General features: G+C 49.1%; 3 protein-coding genes across 3 annotated transcripts; 1 reads left to right on the forward strand and 2 right to left on the reverse strand.

Moving 5' to 3' along the window:
- Positions 1–11,281: 11,281 nt before the first annotated feature.
- HD556DRAFT_1218201 (uncharacterized protein) lies at positions 11,282–11,548 on the forward strand (the record flags this gene model as incomplete). Its single annotated transcript, XM_041296738.1, has 1 exon — positions 11,282–11,548. A coding segment is annotated over one exon (267 nt), but the record flags the coding sequence as incomplete, so codon positions are not given.
- A 2,912-nt stretch (positions 11,549–14,460) lies between these two features.
- On the reverse strand, positions 14,461–15,412 carry HD556DRAFT_1461013 (kinase-like domain-containing protein; the record flags this gene model as incomplete). The annotated part of the gene is made up of 4 exons (XM_041308242.1): positions 14,461–14,737; positions 14,790–15,067; positions 15,134–15,164; positions 15,215–15,412. 4 exons carry the CDS (start codon positions 15,410–15,412, stop codon positions 14,483–14,485), a joined length of 762 nt encoding a protein of 253 aa, XP_041152459.1. The 3' UTR covers positions 14,461–14,482.
- HD556DRAFT_1425059 (uncharacterized protein) lies at positions 15,215–15,907 on the reverse strand (the record flags this gene model as incomplete). Its single annotated transcript, XM_041304602.1, has 2 exons — positions 15,215–15,710; positions 15,752–15,907. Coding segments are annotated over 2 exons (309 nt in total), but the record flags the coding sequence as incomplete, so codon positions are not given.
- Between the last annotated feature and the right edge of the window lie 222 nt (positions 15,908–16,129).

The following is a 16,129-nucleotide window of genomic DNA, read 5'->3' on the forward strand; positions in this document are numbered from 1 at the left end:
ACTCATCAGAATCAGACTCTGAAGACGAACACTCGTCTATTGAATAATCCGGAGAAGAGACACGACGCACCGAGAAAACAAAGGCGCGAATGAAGGTTCCTACAAATAATAAGCACTTGTGCTCAGAAAAAGACGAATCAAGGGCATCACACTTACCTGATGGAGACTCGTCAGACGACCCATGCACTGACCTCCTTGCCATGGAACCAGAATCGGACCATAGCAGTGATTCCTCCGGAACCAAGAGGATAAAGCGAATCGCTCGGCGAAAGCACAGAGCCCGCCTGAACCTATTGAAGTATAAACAAGGATTCTTGAAGCATGAACCTCCATTTACCTATAACGGAGAAGCGAACTCATCCACCTTCAAGAAATGGGTCCGTGAAGTGCGACAATGGCATGACAGAGCCAAGTTATCCACTAAGCAGATAATTAGCATGATAGGCAAGTACTTGGGAGGAAACGCCTACCGGTTTTACGAGTGTGACGTCTTGGATCTCAAAAAGAAGTACTCCCTCACTGAGTTCTTTGAGCAGCTGTTCGACTATACATTCCCATCGGACTTCAGGATGTTGCAGCGCCAATGGTTCCTCGAATGTCGACAGGAAGGGAAACAAGGCGTTCAGGATTACGTCCGTCGTCTTCGAAACATAGCTGATACTACGGGAGACGTCGATGAGCGAGAACTTGTAAGACAGTTTTGGATGAACTGTAAACCATATATAAAAGCGTCCTTAGTAGACAAAGGTTATGACCCTAACACAGTAAGCATGGACAAGATAGAGAAGAAGGCATTGCGCACCGAGCGCGCATTCCTCAAAAACACTCGAGACCCAAACATACTTATTGCCCTGAACCCCACCTTAGCAGCAGGGGTAGCTGAGCAAGACACTCGGAATGATCGTCGCGACCGACGACAAGATAGACGCGATACTCAGCCTCGAACTCAGATCATAACCGTGAACGCTGTTAACCACATCAACTCACGATCAGCTCGACCCCGCGATCACAAAGGCACTAGACACACTGGTGGTAGAGTTACGGCGCAAAACAACCCCTCATTCCCCAACCACACTCCCAAAAGCGCTGGTACTATTCGTAAGCTCAAAGAGCTCAATCAGTGCTTCGAGTGTGAACAGACTGGTCACCTTGCCAAGGACTGCCCTAAACGACACAGACTGCCCCCTTACCAACAACCGAAGGCAACTTCTCTACGTTCGAATGCCGTAGGGGTGACCTCCGCAGACATCAGGTCTGCTGCTCTAGCGGAAGGGACAGCACAAGGCCTCTATGGCTTTGCTGTCAGAATGCGCGATGATCTAAGTCGACTTGAGAAGATGGAGCACGCAAGACACTTAATTGTGACTCACCGAACATTAGCTAAGCTGCGCCTTGCTGTACCCCTCCTATCAGATGAACTCGTCGACCCTCATTACAGCCCATTCAAACGTGACCGTTTCAGCTTAACAAAATGGGGAGATGATGACACTTACCTGCTTGGCAATAAACACAGCCACGACGAGTATATAGTCTACTACTCCCAGTTAAGCGACCCCACTTTTGATATTGTGGGATGGCTCACCGTTTTGAAGCTCTTCAACCAAGAACACCTGGTGGACACAAGATTGTCCATTGAATCCTCCGAGCTGGAGCAGATCTTTAGCGGGACCGAAGATGACTTCCCCGATTCTGACGAATCTGCCAGTTCTTCCTGGGTAACTTCGGAGTGGGGGAGTAGTGACTTCGAGGAAAGTGACAAGGACTCCTCAGAAGACGACCTACCAGGATTGGAAAGTTGTGAGTCCAGCGAAGACGAGGAAACTGAAGAAATGGGTGAGTTATACTGTGGCATGTCCTCCCGCTCAAAACTGGACTTACCCGAACTTCGATCCTTACAGCGACAGGCCGCTAGACCAAAGTCTACCACACGTATTTTGCCAAAATCCATCGTTGTCATAGTACTGTTGAATGATAAGCCATGTCGAGCACTGCTCGACTCTGGGTCACTCACTGACTTCGTTTCGAGCACGATCGTCGACCAACTCAAACTGCCGTTCGAGCTTCTAGAGAAACCGATCCCACTGCAGTTAGCAGTCTCCGGATCTCGAAGTACCGTTAAAGCTACTACCTGCGCTGAGCTTACATATCAAGATATCAAATGCCCACGTACCTTCGATATAGCCAATTTAGAGTCGTATGACGTGATCTTGGGGATGCCGTTCCTGTTCCAACACCAAGTTCTGCTGGGATTCAACCCATCTGAGATTAAGATACGGAGCCTTGAGCCCTTACCGGTGCGAGGATCCAAGACACAGGTCTTGGAGTTGCGAGAATCCAGCTTACAGGCCGATACGATCCAACAATACTCTGCACAGCTTCGTAAGTACGCTATAGGAATTTGTAAAGAGGCCGTTGACACACCATTGCCACCCCTTCGAGCCATCAACCACATCATCCCTCTTGTTGACGAAGGACACACCTACTCATGGAGGCAGTCAAAGTGCCCTGAAGCCCTCCGACCACTTTGGCATGCCAAACGTGATGACTATATTCGTACTGGCCGTTGGGAATTCTTCAGTGGTAGTAACGCTGTACCAATGATAATGATGAGAAAGGCCACTAAGGACGGAGAACTCAGACTACGTACCGTGCTCGACACCAGGCAGAGGAATAAGAATACTCATAAGTTGGCGTCCCCCCTCCCGGACATCGATACTATCCTGCGTAATGTGTCATCACACCCGTTCCGCTCGCTGCTTGACGGCAAGGATGCTTACGAGCAGATTCGAATCGTCCCTGAGGACGTACCCAAGTCTCTATTTGCAACACCTGACGGCACTATGATTAGCCATGTTATGCAGATAGGTGATTGCAATGCGGGTGCCACATACCAGTCTCTGATGAACCACATCTTTGGCCCGTATATAGGCGTCTTCATGGACATATATCTTGACGACATCATCATCTACTCCAACACTGCTGAAGACCACGTACGACATGTACAGACCGTCATAGATACATTGCGTGATAATCACTTTTATCTGAGTGAGCATAAACTCCAATTTTTCAAAACCGAACTCACCATTCTTGGGCACGTCATAGACGAACAAGGAATTCGTCTGGACCTGCATAAGGTAGATAAGATCCTGAATTGGAAGACACCTACCTTGAAGGAGCTCCTCATGCAATTCATTGGCTTGGTTGGATACTTAGCGGCTGGATGCAATGGAGTTCGCGTTCATATGCAGCACCTCTCTAAGGTGGCTGCTCAAACGATCCGTTGGGACTGGTCACCCACGGACCAACGAGCGTTTGATCTAGTCCGAGAGTGTGTGAATGCCCACAGACACGTCAGACGGAAAGCTCTCGACTTGCCTAATGCTTTGAACGGTACAAACATGGTTAACCTGGTGACCGACATGTCCTTCACTGGTGCGAGTGGCGTGCTCTCGCAGGGCGACTCAGTCAAGACAGCTGACGTCATAGCCTTCTGGTCCGGCAAGTTTAATACGGCACAGCAAAACTACCCTGTACACGAACAGGAACTGTTAGCGATTGTTGAGTCCCTGAAGCGATTCCGGCACTTACTCATAGGCGTGCCGTTCCGTATTTTCATGGACCATAAAGGACTGGAATGGATAACGACTCAGAATAAGTTGTCTCCTAGGCAAGCCAGGTGGTTAGAGGCATTGAGCGAATTTGACTTTCGAATCAAGTACCTACCGGGGGTGGACAACACCCTCGCAGATGCACTATCTCGCATGTATAGTAATGAGCCCAAGGGTACTGTTAGGGCACCGAGTGAGTATGTCAGCCTGGAAGAAGAGGACGCACCTAAGACCCTCCTCCTCAATTTTATTACCGCCCCAGTATACACCGGTACACCTCTCTTTCTGGGTGCAGCAGAGAACCGTCGATCCGCGCATCTAGCAGAGAAAATAGTGAGTGGACCTGGTGAAATCCAGCCTGGCAATAAGCGCACCAAGCACCACCGCCAAGCAGACCAGGATGGCAGAGGTATTCCTCAGCAGGTTTTGACAAACCCACTAGGTGGAGGTGCTCCCCAGCAGGTTCTGCCGCTCCGGCAAGACAGAGGTGCTCCTCAAACAACCCTAACCAGTCAGGGTGGTGGTGAACCCCAACAGGTACTGACAAATTCACTTGTCATTTCGAAGCTACCGACCAACCACCGCATCAGTACTGGTGTGGAAGGTGAAGGACCACTCACCATAGACGACATGGGATCGCTCAAACCGGCAGACGACATGAGATCGCTTATGCCGGGGGACTGCATGGACTCCACCCGTGTGGGCCAGTTGCAAACCGACGACTCGGTAGACCGGGATATCACTAGCCAAAGTGAGGCACTATGGAATGGAGAGGGGTCAGATCCCAGGCGCGCAATGGCGAACTCACCTGTCACCAGAATCAAGAGAGTGATCCTGAAAGTGGGTAGAAACCCCTCAGAATCACTGGAGGGCGGAAAGGTGACTGGCGTAAGAACAATTACCAATGAGGACAAAGGAAGACACACCTTGCCAATAAACAAGAACCCACAACATGATGTAAGCAAAGACGCCATGCGGTCTAGACAATCCCAAGACACATCGGATGACATAAGCAAAGACGTCACAGAAATCCAGAACTTCGAGAACGCAGGCTCTGGCCAAGCTGACATAAGCGGAATAAACAAGGACCCACAATGTAAAGACGCACCTGACAACTTGAGCCCCACTCCTCCACCTCACCTGACTGAGGTCATAATGCTAGGTGACCCCTCATCAGACATCCATGAGCAAATCGCTCACAAATATGATTGTGATCCCTTCTTCGCCAAGATCATCGCAAACCCAGTGGCGTTTAAGAACTTTGAAGTCAGCAATGGGCGGATATACCTGAGAGACAAAGGGAAGCGAACCCTCTGCGTGCCGGATGTTAAGATTGGACAACGGCGAGTACGAGAAATTATCATCTCCCATGCTCACTCAATATTAGCACATTTAGGACCATCTAAAATGTTACTCTACCTGCGCGAGAACGTATGGTGGAAAGGCATGCTCCCAGACATCCAGGCCTTCTGTGAATCGTGCCCAACATGCCAGGTGTCAAAGCCCACCAACCACCAGTCATATGGGCTACTGGAGATGCTAGAAGTCCCAACGCGACCTTGGGAAACTATAGGTGTGGATTTCGTCGGCCCATTGCCCGAGTCTAAGACTTTACAGGGCATCTTCGACATGATCATGGTCACCATCGACCATCTAACATCCATGGTGCACCTCGCCGCAACTAAGCAGTCTTACCGGGCTAAGGATATCGCCGAAGTTATGTTTAATTCAGTCTACAAACTGCACGGTTTACCATCTAACATAGTCAGTGATAGGGATACTCTATTCACTAGCACATTCTGGCAGCGACTCCACCAACTAACTGGCGTTGAGTTACGGATGTTGTTAAGACCATGCACAAAGGGTAGGACTGATTCCAAGGGGCTTGGCTTCAGCTCATGCGCTGCGCCCCTTACCCGAGTATGTGCCCTTAACTTCAGAATGAAGTCCGGAGAAAGTCCAGTGAAGTCCGAAGGACTTCCGGAGAAGCGTGGGAAACTTCGGAAGGACTTTCCGGACGAGTGCGAGAAACTTCCGGATGAGTGCGGGAAAGTTCCGGAGGAACTTCCGGAAATTATGACGGAGTTTCGTCCTGACGGGGATATGTGTAATGGCTACTCAGGACAAGTCCTGAGTAGAAGCAAACAGAGGAAAGATTGCAAGGACAAAGTCCGAAGCAGAATAGGTCCGGAGGACCACGGGAAAGTTCCGGAGGAACTTCTGGAAACTCGGAGGAATGGAGGAATGGAGGATCGGAGGAGCGGAGGAGCGGAGCTCCGGCCTAGGGAATTCCTCCCTAGGCCTGAGATGGATAATGACTAAGTCGGAGGACTAGAACTGTTACGAGGACTTAGGGTGAAGGCTAGTGGAGTATCTACTGGGGTTTATATACTAGAGGCAAGTCTGTGCAGATCAGTAAGCAGAGGGGTAAGGCTATGTACGAGCATGTGGAAATGTATTAGAAAATAAGACGGATCATAGGAAATGAACTCGGAGATGAAATGAGGTACGGAAAATGAGGAAGTCTAACTCAAGAAGGAACATACAAAGGGATAAGGCACGGAAGATAGACGCGGGTCGGATCCGGATGTCCGGAGATGAATGCGTGATAGGTCTGGGTCCGGAACGCAAGGAAGATAGAGGTGGGTCAGATCCGGATGTTCGGAAGTCCTGAGACAGGTGATTACCATAAGGGGATGGGCACTGATTTAAGGTTTGGGTTCGGACATGACAGATAGGTCGGATCCGGAGATCCGGAGATGTGGATATCAGATCAGGTGTCCGGATATCAGATGCAGGAGTACAGGGATCCGGACGGATAGAGGATTGGGTCTGGAGACATGGACAGGAGGTCCGGAGGTCCGGATGAGGTGTGGGAACGTCGTCGGATGTTGGTCCGGAATGCGGGATATGACAGATGTCCACCTCGTTCCACCCACAATTGGACGGAGCAACCGAACGCGCCAACCGCACTATCACTCAAATGCTTAGACAGATGGTATCGCCGAACCAGAAGGATTGGGCTATTAAACTACCGGCTATCGAGTTTGCAATTAACTCAGCCTGCTCGGAAACTACTAAGTACCCACCGTTCATACTAAACTATGGTCGCTTGCCGCCACCCTTAGTGTGGAACACTAACTCTGAGTTCCCTGGTGTCCGCGTATTCGCCCAGCGAATGAAGGACGCAATCATGAACGCCCACGACTCGATCATTTCCGCTAGAGTCAAGAACACCACGGTCGCCAACCGTAAGCGAGTAGAATCCCCTTTCATAAAAGGGGACCTCATCTACCTGTCTACTGAGAATCTCGCTCTGCTCAAGGGACACGCTCGAAAACTCGCCCCCAAGTTCATAGGGCCTTATCGCATTCTCAACGACTACAAAAACAACTCGTACCTACTGGACCTCCCCGCGCAGCTCAAGCAGCGCAGTTTACATCCTGCATTCCACACCCACCTCCTTCGTCTCCACGTTCCCAACGACGATCGGTGTTTCCCCGGACATCAGTTAGAACATGTCTCTGATATTGGACACCTAGAGGAGTGGTCAGTATCTTGTATAACTGACCATCAGGGTACTGGCATTGATGCACTATTCGAGGTAGAGTACTCTACGGGAGACAGAATCTGGTCCCCATATCACCAAGTCGCTCGTCTAGAAGCCTTGTCCCAGTATCTAGAGGCACTTGGCGTCCCAGGTGTCACACACCTGCCAAAGAAAATTAGTGCCCAATCAACGGTTATCCCCGTAAGCACTGTAGACTCGTTTTTGGCGGCCCGGCAGTCTGTCTTCAGCACAGTAAACCGAATGATTGATAATTTTGCCTCCGCTCCTCGCTTAGATGACCTAAGGAACACCTATATAACGGACAACCAGGATCACCATTTGCTTCCCTCACACCTCAACGCGACAATGACCTCCAATGCTCTCCCACCCTCCAACGACGAGATGCTTGTCGATAAGCTGTTTGATGGGATCGAGCCCAGCAACCATTTCGATACTCCTAGACCATCTCGGTCTGGTCAAGGACGTCCTGGACGTTATCATAGAGGGAGAGGAGGGTGTCATCATCCTCCTTGGCAGCACGAGCATGACTCTGACGCCCTTGGCGCGTTTACGCATTTCTTTCGTGCTGAAGCACTAGTGATGGCCAGGTCCGGTCCTGAACCACGATTCGAACCCGAACCGTTTCGAACCTGACCGAAGTCCGGTTCAAAGTTCGGGCAATAGGGGGAACCGAACCGTCGGTCCAGTCCACGGTTCGAGGACTTGCAGAATTCTCGAACCTGGTTCGAACAGGTCTGAACAGGTTCGAACCGATTGTCAAGTAATAGATAAGGGATGGTACAAAAATTTCGATCTCCAGACTTACATGGGCCAGGCGCAGTGCGGAGTGCATATCTTGTATGAATAAGTCAGGATCATTGAATATGGCCTCATCTCAAATGAAGAGAGGCTCGGACTAGGCACAAAAGGAGGACTATATAGGTAATTAGAATGAGAAATATCATGCGTCAGCAAATACTAATATTGAGCTCAGTCTTCGAATTGAGGGACTGAGGAGAGTTTGTTGCGGAGATGCCAGGATAATCAGAGTGATTGTGTATGTAAAGTAAAATATGTACGACAAATGTGTTTTGATACAAGATACCTAATAACATGTCCCTTTCGATTACCTTATCCTCTCATGTCCGTCCCGCTGAAACCCAAACTACACCCAATCAGAAGCTTTTGAACGGAGACTAATCCAGTCCTGGAGCTGATAGTCCGCTCACAGCGGGAGACAGCATCCGCCATGGAGGCGCCCCTCCTCCCAGCATCCCACCGCCCAGCATAGAGGAAATCATAGCTCCCAATGGATTATCAGGCTGAGTGCGTGGCAGAGGAATTGCAAAGTACAACGTTGCTATCTCCTGTAGGGTCTAAACGGTGCGGTTTGTCTTTAGAAAATCAAGCAAGCAATAATCATTTGACTCACCGTCCGAACCTCCCTGGTCGCTAAGACACCACCTTTAGATCATGAGACCTATGTTTGGATGCAGTTGGAACACGACCACATTCTCCCTCTCGAGGGCGTGACTGTCGCTGAAGAATTCGGGCTACTTCCAGCATTAGTGTCTTCATGGATGGAAGAAGGATCGCTGAATGATTACTTGAAGTGCAAATTTTCCGAACTGTCTGAGCCTGGAAAACGAGAGCTTGTAAGTGCTAAATGACTAATGCACTAGCTTGGACTTAGCCATGATTTCAGGTATGGCAGGTAACTGCTGGTATTAGTTACCGTGAGTTCCGTTGTTGACAGATGTAGTGATCGCATCGTATACTAAAGGCTATTCACTTAGTGCATGGCAAGGGTATCGTGCATGGCGACTTGACAGCGGTAGGGTCCAAAAGGAACAGCGTCAAATCTGTTCCGCTTCCCTGCTGGCTAACTTTCAGGAGTTCTCTTGCACTCTGGAAGAGCACATCGATGGCAGTGTCGTACTGCCCAGACTTGCTGTACCGTGAAGCGAAGGTGCGTGCTTTCTGGTGCGCTTCGTAGGGCTGCCCAGACGCGACAAGCGGTAGGATCGCATTCAGGGCGCGAGAAGATGAACCGGATTGTATATGAAGTTTGACATTTTTTGGGTCCGGTTCTCAGTTCAAACCCTTGCTGAACCGGAACCGGACCATTATCGGACCGAACCAATGGTCCGGTCCACGGTTCTGCTTACTGAGAGAACTGAACCGATGGTCCGGTCCACGGTTCTCTGAATTTCCTAGAGAACCAGACCAAACCGGACCTGTCCATCACTATGAAGCACAGGCTAGTAAGCGCCCTCAACAAGTCAATATGGACTCTTTTGCTTACTCTACCCACTGTCCTATAGAGGAACTTGCTACTCGCAAGGAGTCACACGCCTTCGACCAGCTCGTACGTGCCAAACATGCTGAACGCTCTTGCGACAGTAATTGGTACTATCCTCGCAATCGTAACCTAACGCTAGATCATCGTCGTCCCTCTCGACGATCTGTTTCCCCCGAGAGGCCTATTCGGCAACAAGCCCGCGCACAGTCCCAGCCTAGTCATCCTCCTCGTACTCGGACTACGCCTGGCCCACGTCCCGTCCCTAGAACTGCAGCCCAGGTCATTGCTGAAGTGACCAGTAACGCTGAAGCCATACTCACCCCAGCCCCTACCCCGGCTGCCCCAGTAATTGACCCCGGATGGGATGTTGAGGAAATAATTGCAGCTGCCGAGCAGCTTGACCTCGAGCAAGTTGGTAGAATGCCCGGAGTGACTACCAAGGACGTCTTTGGTAGACTTGTCCCTATCGTTCTTCTTATAACCAACCTGCTCATCTTGCTCATCCTGTTAGCCGCCTTCGCCTCCTTGGGTCCGTCCAGGGAGACCTAAGGAACTCGCATCACCTGAAGAAAGGTCCCCTCGTTTAGAGGACCTGGAGGGCATATGTAACGCTCATAAAAAGCCATCATCGACTCATTCATGATGGCAACCAATATTCACCTTCATCATTCCCTCTAGTTACTTATATACACTCGTTCTGTCAGTTTCTATAGCATTCTTACTCTACAGTATATAAACCGACGTATATCTACTGTTAGAGTAGTTGATCTTTCACCCCCGAATATCACTTTAGTTCGGACAGTTACCCTGCTCGAGTTCTAAGTCTATTCAGCCTTTTCAACTCTCACATGTGAACGTTCTACGAACGCCACAGATTACTTCATCAAGGGTGTCAAGATTGATAGAAACACCACCACACTCTCCAGCGTCATCAACCAAATCCTCGAGGAGAAACACTGTTCTTCTCGACCCGATGCTCAGTCCGAATCTGCGCGAACAGAATCCGCTCTTGCAGCTAGGGAGAAATCTGCTCGAGTAGCTGGTACGAAATTCTGCCGCAACTGTAAGCACACTGGGCACGAACTCCAAGACTGCTGGGCACCTGGTGGTGGTAAAGAGGGTCAGGGCCCAAAGAGGAGACCACATAAGAAGAAGGGACGGGAGAGAGCAAATGTAGCTGCTGATGGAGGGGGAGATGAATCTTCGAATGTTGTACTTGAGAAATGTCTCATGGCCCGCGAGGTCACTCTTTCTGCTTACCCCTCGCGTGATGTCATCTCAGTACCATCATTTCCGAAACCTCCACATGCTGAAGACTCCATGTACAGTGCACGTATCACGTCGAGCACAGTACCCATCATAGACTCCGGTGCATCGTCTCATATCTTCTCTGATCATTCAATATTTTCAACATACCAGTCATCATCGGGTAACATCCATGGTTTCGGTGATGGACATTCATCTATCACAGGCCGTGGTGAAGCTCAAGTCCTTGCTGCCTTACCATCAGGCAACTTAGCTCGCCTCAAACTCCTTAATTCTTGCCATGTCCCCAGCTTATCCCTCTCAATTATCTCAGTTCCCCGACTCGATGAGGCAAACTGCTACACTATTTTCGGATATGGCAAATGTATTGCTTTCGAGCTAAAGGATGATGGCGAGCTGATGCGAACTATGGTAGCTAAGTCAAAAAATATTATTCTGACTGCTTCGAAGCACCCCGACCGACTTTACTACCTGGATGTCCTGAAATCACGGTCCGAGACTGCCTATCCTGTTGCCGTCACACCCACTTCTAAGCTAGAACGACTTCACCGTCAGCTGGGGCACCTCAACTATGCCTCAATTCGCTCTCTAGTACGGAAAGGCATGGTGACTGGCATCAAACTCACCCAGGAAGAGCTCAAATTTGAGCCACCTGTTTGTGCTTCATGTGCGCTAGGCAAGATCACGAGAGCCTCGTTCCCACTATCGGAAAGTGGTAGAGCGAGCCAATTTCTTGGCCTCATCCATTCGGATCTATGGGGGCCCGCTCCTGTTCAAACCATCTCAGGCTCCCGTTACATGATCACTTTCACCAACGACTTCTCTTGCTGTGTCTGGGTATACTTCCTATGACAAAAAAGTGATGCTTTTGATGCGTTTAAAGAGTGGAAAACACAGATGGAGAAAGCATCCGGCAAATCTATGATAACTTTTTGTACGGACAATGGTGGCGAGTACTTCTCAAACCTCTGGACAATGTTCATGAAGGATGAGGGTATTCGTTGGGAGTCAACTACGCCACGCACACCAGAGCAGAATGGTGTGTTGGAGAGACTAAATCGCTCCATCATTGACCGTGTCCGTACCATTCTGATCGATGCTGGACTCCCTCTGCACCTATGGGCCAAGGCAGTCAACTACATTGTCTACACCAAAAATCGCCACTCCACTCGCTCACTCGTCGACCTCACCCCATTTGAGAAGCGTTTTGGCACAAAACCCAGCGTGTCCTGTCTCCACCGCTTTGGGTGTGTCGCTTACGTCCTTGATGACAGCCCCAGTTGTCGTAAGCTCGATCCGAAAGGCAAACGCACACTATTTGTGGGCTATTCCGAGACACAAAAAGGCTGGAGAATATATCTTCCAGACAAGAGATCAATCCAGGTGTCAGCACACATCAAATTCAATGAAGATGCAGACCTCCGTGACAGTTTCCTGGCTGAGGGGGAGTACCAATTCTCATACAACTCTCTCAAGTCTTCTTCCCTCGACCTTGAAGACGACTCTGCCACCCAGGCACCTGCACCACCTGTTCTCAATACTCCACCTATGGAGCCACCACCTCCGGATGTCCAAAATCATCCTCCGCACCCGCAACCTCGCCCTCCTCGTATTGCTAGACCTCTACCACCACCTCGAGCTCCATCCACTCGCACTGCTGCTGCCGAGGCCCGGACAAAAATTACCAAGGCCTCTGCACGACTCCAGAAGGATTCAGACAAGGATACAGACTCAGCAAGCAAGGCTGAGGTACTCGAGTCGTGAAGCGATCAATACAAAATGGGTCTATCGCATCAAACATGACACTACTGGAAAAATTGACCGGTACAAAGCTCGTCTTGTTGCCCATGGATTTACCCAGAAACCAGGCATTGATTTTGACGAAACTTTTGCTCCTGTAGCAAAAATCGAGTCAATTCGACTGCTCTGTGCCCTAGCCGCTACTCTTGATTGGGAAATTCATGTCATTGACATCGACTCCACCTTTTTGAATAGCGAGATGCCCCAAGACCAGCCGGCATATGTCAAACAGCCGACCGGTTACGAAGCCAAAGGCAAGGAGCACTTGGTATGGTTATTACTGAAGGCACTCTATGGTCTCAAGCAGTCTGGATACCTGTGGTATAACAAACTGAAGTCCATTTTAACCCAGCTCGGGTTTAGAGTGAGCCTCGCCGATCCCTGTGTCTTCTATCATTCCCGTTCAACTGGCATCTCCATCATTGCTTCCCATGTCGACGATCTTGGCCTCTACTGCTCGTCTACCTCAGAACTCTGTTGCCTGAAAGACGAGGTCAGTCAACACTTCTCATTCAAGGACCAGGGAGAGATTTCCCACATCCTCAGTATTGAAGTCCTCCGCGATCGTTCCGCACACACAATCTCCTTCTCGCACCGCCGCTACATTGACTCCATGCTCAAAATTTGTGGTCTTGAGGACGCAAATCCTGTTCGCACCCCTGCCGTATCAGGTACCAATCTCAGCCTTGCAGATTGCCCTGCATCCATCGAGGAGAAACAATACATGCTGAAAGTGCCATATCAGAATGCTGTCGGTGCACTTAATCACTGCGCCATCATGACTCGTCCGGATATCTCGCTTGCTGTCCAGAAGGTTGCTCAATTTGCTGCAAACCCTGGGTACAGCCATTGGCTCGCAGTCAAACACATTTTCCGTTACCTCAAAGGCACTCGGGATTTTGTCCTTACAGTTGGTGGGAAGCTCAAGTCCCCAGCTTTTCTCGCATACTGCGACTCCGACTTTGCAAACTCGCCTGACCATGGAAGGTCTGTCTCAGGCTATGCGATTCTACTCGGAAAAGGTGTATTTTCATGGTCCGCAAAAAAGCAAACTGCTACAGCTTTGTCGACTAGTGAAGCTGAGTACTACGCAGGCATTCACGCTGGACGTGAAATCATGTGGCTTCGGGAGCTCACAACCGAAATCGGATTTGCACCTAGCGGCCCGACTTTGCTTCACATGGACAACACATCAACGATTCGTATCATCACAAAACCTGACGAGGTTACTCACCGAACAAAATACATTCGAGTCGCACACCATTGGATCCGCGAATCTGTGCGTGAAGGGAGCATCACCCCACACTACGTAAAGTCAGCGGACAATGTCTCAGACATTTTCACAAAGCCGTTACCTGCAGATGACCATTGGCGTTTAGCGGAACACTTGGGACTACATGAACGAGACATCGTTAGCTGAGGGGGAGTGTTGGAATATCGATGATTACATAATCAGTACATGCACACTCGTTTTCTTCTTTGATATGTTTTCCTCAGTCGTTATACATCCGACTGAGTATGTTCCTACGTTCGTTACATTTAGACATCAGTTACTGATCATACATAGTCTGGCTTTTACCTTTAGGTACAGTACTGTATGAATATCAGTCGTTATACATCCGACTGAGTCTGGCTTTTACCTTTATAATGTACCTCATAACATCCACAGGCTGTTTGTACCTCAGCGACTCTCTCCACAACGCTGAGGTATAGTTCTCGTTTATTCTCCACACCGTCTCTCGCTCATACTGTTTCGAATCTGGACGTGTATCTTAGGTACTGTTCATATAATAGATATCCACAACGCTGAGACATGTATCTTAGTATATCAGTCTTTACTTCCTACAAGGACCATGTTAACATGATGTCTGTAAGCCTAAATCGCAGGTGTAAGAGATATCAAGGTATGGAATCTCGTGAACACAGAGCACAAGACAGAGCATATAACATACAAAGCTAGGAAACTGCCGTGGCATCACGAGTCGCATGAGAGCAGGAGCTTTCCTCTAGCTGTCCTTGTATAAATGTCAGGACTCCGTTGGCTGAAGGCCGTTGTTCCGATTTATCAAGCCAGCACTTCTGCGTGAAATCCCATAGAGTATCGGTGATGGATGAAGTCATTGGTCTGGCAGGCTTTCGGCCTCTGAGTATCTGTACTGTAACTTCATGGTCATCCCGAAATTCGGAATACGGAACCTTTCCTGTGAAGACCTATGAAGAGATTGATGATCGCATTGCATGATGTCAAGATCCACCGACAAACCTGCGATATGATGCACCTGAAAGAATAGATGTCTGATGCCATTTGGGGCGGGTTTATTGACTTCTCATCTTCCGGAACTTCAAAGAGTTCAGGTGCAGCCCATCGCACATTGCTTCTGATGTATGACGTGCCATTGAGTTCGGCACAACAAACGAGAATCCCATGGTCAGCCACAAAGGTGTTTCTGGTCTCATTGATGAGAATGTTGTTCTGAGTCGCGTCAATAATTGTTTTGAAGGAGATATCTGTGGTACTCACGCCGGTGAGATCACCATGTACTATGTTTTCGGAGTGCACTAATATTCACATTAGCTTTGCGCCGAATACTGAGGTTTGACGCATACAGTACTGAAGAGCTGAAGCGACATCTTTGAGCTGTAATAGCAAAGATTAAGATACGAGCAATACCATGAAGAAAGACTCACGATTTGGAGTTTTCGAGGGAGAGTGATTTGCTGGAAATCACGTTGCAGGAGCATGGTAAGTGAGCCATTTTTCATCCATGGGGAGACGATGGCAGGCAGTGGACCAAACCCTTGAGTTATACCCAGCAAAGGTAACAGATTGGCGTGTTTCAGCTTAATATTCCGCTGCAAGTCGTGTGTGAGCCTCCGAAGTGTCATGCATTAGCAAATAAACACGTGGTATTACTAGCGTGTGGAGCCACTCAAACCTCGGTAATTTTTGTCTTGAAGTTATTGTTCGAAATTTCAAGTTGCAGACACTTTACTGCAACCTGGTAGACGGGGAGACAGTATGAGTGCATATTCACAGGTGCAAACCTGAAGGAGCTACCGTGTTTCGAGGGTGCTTATGTATGCACTTCCAGACATCCCCAAAACTGCCTTGAGTGATAGGGTATCGGGATGACTCCTTGCTTATTTGCTCGGTGAGGTCAAGCAGACTATTGATCCGTAGACACTTGGTCAAAATTACACGAAACATAAATTTGCATAAAAAACAAACTCATTCCTTATTTGTGCCGACTTCCAGCTAAGCCCACTGGCAGGGTTGGCAAGCAACAAGCTTAAATTCATTGCCCACTTGTTCAGCCAGGCTTGAAACCGAGCTGCTAACAGGATCATCATATGAAGAGGACAAGTGGCTAGTGAAAGAGTCTGATTGAGACAGCTGATTGAAAATATGGGATAACGTCCCCGTAGCCACCCTATAGTAGGACTCTTAAGGATAAATTCAAATGCAGTGTGCATGTGAATAGCTATTGCCTATCTACCAATGAAGCTTTGATTCGGAAGCGTGAACCGGTGACGGATGCATCGATGAGACCCTTCAGTTCTTCTACTAGATAGTCCCACGAGTTCGCGCACGTCCCTAGAGTT

The sequence above is a fragment of the Suillus plorans genome (assembly GCF_016647745.1).
Source record: "Suillus plorans strain S12 chromosome Unknown HD556scaffold_123, whole genome shotgun sequence".
In the NCBI taxonomy this organism is placed as follows: Eukaryota; Fungi; Basidiomycota; class Agaricomycetes; order Boletales; family Suillaceae; genus Suillus; species Suillus plorans.